General features: G+C 51.3%; 1 protein-coding gene across 1 annotated transcript in view; it reads right to left on the bottom strand.

The window, feature by feature from the left end:
• Positions 1-3,025: 3,025 nt before the first annotated feature.
• The window catches only part of SRPRB (signal recognition particle receptor, B subunit), a gene marked incomplete at its 5' end in the record, with an annotated part of 6,672 nt that continues 4,056 nt past the window's right edge, over positions 3,026-5,641 (bottom strand). The window contains one exon of the mRNA XM_010073693.1: positions 3,026-3,236. Within this exon, the coding sequence (XP_010071995.1) occupies positions 3,026-3,236 (211 nt within the window). The remainder of the gene's footprint in view (positions 3,237-5,641) is intronic.

Below are 5,641 nucleotides of genomic sequence, written 5' to 3'. Positions count from 1 at the left end.
CAGCCCAGGCCCCCTCCTCTCCCAGCAGGAGGAAGGCAGCCCAAGAGTGGGAAGAGACGTATCAGCTGGTGGGATGTGGAGATGAACCCCCTGTGCAGGGTAACACCACCACTATCATCAGAATTGCTTCATGTGCTTATCTGAAGAGCCGGGCGCTGTGCAGAGGCCACACCATCCATCTCGCCCAGCTGATGCTGCTAAAAGCCAACATCCTGCTCTCTCGCAAAGCCATCTGAACACACCGGCTGCCAAGCTGCAGTGAGCTGCTTGCCCGGCCAGCACGAAGCAAGGTTTAGGCACAAGAGCAGAAAGAAAAGCACAAAGCTAAGTGGGAAAAACAACCAAAAAAAGCAAAACCAAAAACAAAACAAAACAAAAAAAAAGAAAAAACCCAACACCACACAACATTCAGCGTTTCTGTCCTTCTCCCTCAGCCACTGGAGAATACCAGCCCCAAATATTCCCAGGCAAGTCAGAGTGCAGCCGAAAAACCACCCACAGCTCTGCATTCTCTATCCTCCAGAACTAGTGGCATAGGGTGCAGCTGCCCCCAACTCTGCAGCCAGGCTGGGGCAGGGCAAGCCGAGGTTTCTCTATCCCACTGTGTCGCCACCTCCACCCCAGAGCAGGGCAAGCGCTCCAGGGACTTACATCACAGCAGCCACACTCGAGTTTTCCTGTGTGTTTGAGGCAAGTGCCTTTTTTGTGAAGTTTCTTGGTTGGTGGTTTGGGGGTTTTTTTGCTACCTGATTATCAAGCCTCTAACATTCAGACTAAGGAGGAAATACACCCTCCAAAAGAAAAAAAAAAGCACCCCAAAAGCCCTGTGGGTGGAGGAGACATTGGTTTTTTAACACTGACCTGGCCACCAAGCAGGAAGGTCCATCTCCAGCATCATGTTGAGCAGAAGTGAAGCCCCAGTCCCTGTGGATTTGACACCACTGAGAACAGACAGACTAAACCAAGACTTGAGAACAAACGTTTAAGCAAAAAAAAAAAAAAAAGTTTATTTAAGGAATACTTTTAACAAGAATAACTTAAAGCCTCACGCTCCCAAACCCCCTTGCCCAGCAGAGGCTGGTGCTGTTGAAGGAGACAGGTCTTTGCACGCAGAGCACCCAAGGAAACAGCGATATTCTCACTTCAGCATTACGGATTCAAAGCAGGCAGTCTAGGAAGGGAGCTCCAGCTGAGGGAGTTCAAAGCATGACAAACATGTTCCAACAATGCTCTGGCTGCAGGAAATATAAGAATATAATGTACTTCACAAGAGTAGGTAGAAGAGCCTCTGGGTTCACAAGACTAGAAACGCGAAGCCCAGCCCCATCATGAGCACAGGTTTTTGCTGAAGACCATTCTTGATCTTCCTGACACTACCAACACTTGGCAATGCTACAGGGAGGCAGAGGACGCGCCAGACAGAAAGGAAAAGAAAAGAACACAACCGATCGGTTGAGCGGTGAAGGAAGCATCAAACCAGAAAGGAGAGGAGCCTGCAAAGGACAGAAAAGGTCTACCATCAGCCAGCCGCTCCCTCCTAACCTGAAAGAAAAGGGGAAACAACAAAAATAAACAAAAAATTTCAGTGCCACGGGACCTCACAATTCCCAGTGTGGCATCTTGGAGAGCAATCATCCTCACGCAGGTGCTGCACAGGAACAGCACCCCACCAGAGCACAAAGCTCCAGGAAGCTGCTGGGCAGGGCAACTGTGTTTTAAGGCTGTTCAGGAAGGGGAAGTGAACCCACAGCACTAGGGGCTTGTCTCCCACCTGACCAAGACCAACGCTGCTGGAAGATCTCTCTTTGGATAACCGATGCTCCTGGCCAGAGCATGTGAAGGAGGAAAGCAAATGTCCCTTGGGAAGTTCAGAAGGATGCTGAATCCGAGCCCCCAAAACACTCCGAGTAGCCTCCTGAGCCACTGCGATAGCTACAGCAACAGGCATTCCCTGAATCCTCCCTGCAAGATTAACAGTTGAGATCACACACACAACAGCAACCTGGGCTTTAAATACCACAGACAAACAAAACCATGATATTTTCTGAGTTTGTTCCTTTCCCCTCTTCACTAAGCACCTTCCTCAGGAGGAGGAATCACACTCAAGTGCTAGCGGCTCCTTGACTTTCCCTCTCACTTTGCCACAACTGCTGCCTAATTACACACACAAAAAGATCTTCTTGCAGTCACTGGAGCAGGAAACAGGCAGGGTACCGCACAGCAAACACCTGTGGAGGAGCCTGAAGTATGGGAAGGAGAAGCAGAGTGAACCAAGCTTTCAGAACATAGCCCCGAGTTAAAGAAAAACTCCCCAAGAACTGTCCCACAGTGGAAATCACCCAAAGACACGGGCACTGCAGCTGGACACAGGCAGTGCAGTGACAAAGGCAGAGCAGCCAGCCTGGTTTTAGGGTTTAATAGACCACTCCAGTCCCACAGAAACCGGGCTGCAACAGTGTGGAGGAATGGGAAGGGAGGAGATACAGAAGTAAACAGCTTTTTATATTCTCCTCAATGACTGCCCAGCAGAGAGCAGCTGCACACTGTGCTCCCAAGCAGCAAGAGCCTGGGGAAAGAAGTCAGAAGTAGGTAATCTGTAGCTCCGAGAGGTAACAGGGCTGCAACGCTCAACCAAGGCAGAAGACAATACGCGGGCTGCAATCTCTAACACTCACCTGGCAGTTCCGCTCCTTCCTAATTTGCCTGGCAGCTACCAAGTGAAAAGCCTAAAGATTAAGGGAACATAGAAGCCTGGAGGGTCAGCATCCCAGAGGAAAGCAAAGGAAGAGGGGAGAGGAAAAAAAATGTTTGACTGTAAAGAGACAGTCAGAGGAAATCACACCAGCATCATGTTGCTCCCAAGCCCATGAGCAGCACAGGAGGACACTGCAATGCTGGTTTCCAGCTTAAGTTTCTTCTACAAGATGAGATTTGAATGCTTCAGACCATCTTTTTCCTTTCAGTTCCCAAGTGTCCTGCCCCCCAGCCACCCCAGGTCTCTCCCTCCAGCCCTGCCCTTCTCCATTCAGGCGATCTTGGCCAGCCATTTCTCCAGGCCCTCGAAGTCAGCATCTCCCTCCTCTCCCTTGCTGCCCCGAGCACTGCACTCCACGAATTCCACCTTCATGGGTAACTGGGAGAAGTCGAAGTCCTTGCCCTTCTTCCCCAGCTGGGCAGGGCCCCCAGTGGCATCCAGACTGGTGGGGGCTGCAGAGCGGGTCACTCGTAAGGTGTTGCTGCAGACAGAGAAGGGAAAGGGTCAAGAACTGTGAACCAGGGGAACGCTACCTACACCACGGCTGCTGAGGTGTTTGGGGCCCAGGATGCCACCTCCGCCAAGGCCAGAAGGTCCCACAGCTCCGCCCTGAGAGGCACAGGCAGGGGCAGGCGCTTCGGCCACTTCTCCTAAATACCTGCTGGAAGGCACAGCTGCAGAGAGGCTCAAGAGAGCAAGACAGACAAGAGGCCACGCAAGGAGAAGGTGCTCAAACAGGTTTTGTTTTGTAATAAACAGCATTAAGAGCCAGGCGATGATGTCCCCATCTGAATTTCCCCAATATCCCCACGGCAGACACCAGCTGCCAGGAATTACACAGGGTTTAGCCCACAGTGCTTGAGATCTGCACTAGTTTAACAGGCTAACTGGGAAGAGAGAGGCAGCCGTGACATCAGGGATCATGCAGGGGCTCACCTCACTGCCACATGAGTGTGACAAATACCTGAGTGGTGAATCAAGTCTTCCCACTCCTCCCATGAGCAATGCCAGCCCAAGGCCCAGGCTGCAAAGTCACTGCTCTTGCTGCCCTTCAGCTTGCTGCAGCATCTCAACTCCCTGCCACGTGTGGGGAGGAAGGCGGGACCTCCTTGTCCACACTGACCAGGCACCCACGGCAGAGGCAGCCCACGGAGATGGAACAGCCCAAGAGAGGCCCAGAGAGCCTCTGAGGTCCCAAAAAGCCAGGCGAGGGAAGTCAAGGGGCTGCACCAGGCACAGATGCAATGTCTCCTCGGGTCTTCCACTGCCTAGCAGCTGGAGCGCTGCTCCTCCTCCAGAGCCACAGCAGTCTGGCAGTGCTCGCTCTCAGTCAGCCCCAGCTACTCCTGATTCACAGGATGGAGCTAAATTAATGAAAGAATAGCATTCCCTAGAGATGCAAATTCGGGAATGAGAGTGGCACTTGCTTCAGTTCTCCACACATGGACATCCAAGTATGGCAGCAATCTGCCAGCCTGCAGGAACAATACTGCCTAACAGGGCACATACAACCTCCCCAGAAATCCAACTCCTACACACAAATAACTGGCAAATGCCCAACATCAGAACCAAGGAATGCTTACTTTCCTGGAGAGCTCCAACATGTGGCAGCTAATTCCTCCCTTAAAAACAGGAAGGTCAGGTATTCAGCTTGGAAGAGGCACAAGCACAAATAACCCTGCTGCCGTCTACTGGCCAAAAAGATCATAGAACCACAGAACCATTTAGGTTGGAAAAGACCTTTAAGATCATCGAGTCCAACCGTAAACCTAACCCTCCCAAGTCCACCACTTTATTCTACAAACACGCACTTGTTTGAAGACACAAGAGCTACACTCCTCCTCCTTCTACCCCCAAGAGCACCTTGCTGCGAACTGCAATCCAGTGAACAGGACCCACAGGCAACAGGAAAGCAAAATATCCAGTTGAGTGGGGGGGGTGGGAAGCAAAATCCCTGCTAGATGCCGGTGGAGAAGTCCACCCCAGCTCATGAACTGCACAGACCTCTCCCAGGGCAGATATGACTCAGTTACAATTGTGGGACTCGACTCACAGGCAGAATCTTCACGCACAGAGATTAAATATAGCAAAAAAAATCATACAAACATTTAGGTTGGAAAAGACCTTTAAGATCATCAAGTCCAACCACAAAATAAATTATTAAAGCAACGGATTCTGAAGTGGTGTAACATGAGTCTACACTGAGCAAATCTGCATGGCTCCATTCTGCAAAGATCTGTGGTAGCAGTAAGACCTACTAACTGCACTGCGATTGTATCAGGGTGCTCTCAGTGACATCTGTCTACACTGCAAGACTGAACAATGTACGACCACGGTGTCGCATGCAAGGGCCAAATAGATATAACAATGCTATGCCGTAATATCTACACCGCCCCTTCCCCAAATGGGAAAGGAAATGCAAGCAGATTACACTGCAGCTCATTTAGCAGGCAGCTTACAATGGAGCACAGCCTACAAGCCACTTGCTCCTTCCACTTCCTTTCACAATACAGAGCCAACACAGGGGTTCCAAACAGGACGGTTTGGGCTGGAAAGGACCTTAAAGCCCATCCAGTTCCACCCCCACACCTCCCACTAGCCCAGGTTGCTCAAAGCCTCATCCAGCCTGGCCTTGAACCCCTCCAGGGATGGGGCATCCACAGCTTCTCTGGGCAACCTGGGCCACTGCCTCATCACCCACACAGGAGAACGTTTCCTCCTAATATCTCATCTCAATCTCCCCTCTTTCAGCTTTAAAACCATCACTGCTCATCCTATCACTGCACCCCCTGATCCAGAGCCCCTCCTTCTCTCCTGTAGCCCCCTTTCAGCACTGGAAGCTGCTGGAAGGTCTCCCCGGAGCCTTCTCTTCTCCAGGCTGCACAC

Source organism: Pterocles gutturalis, unplaced genomic scaffold, assembly GCF_000699245.1.
Source record: "Pterocles gutturalis isolate BGI_N339 unplaced genomic scaffold, ASM69924v1 scaffold31112, whole genome shotgun sequence".
Lineage (NCBI taxonomy): Eukaryota > Metazoa > Chordata > Aves > Pterocliformes > Pteroclidae > Pterocles > Pterocles gutturalis.
This window is presented reverse-complemented; position numbering and strand designations above follow the sequence as displayed.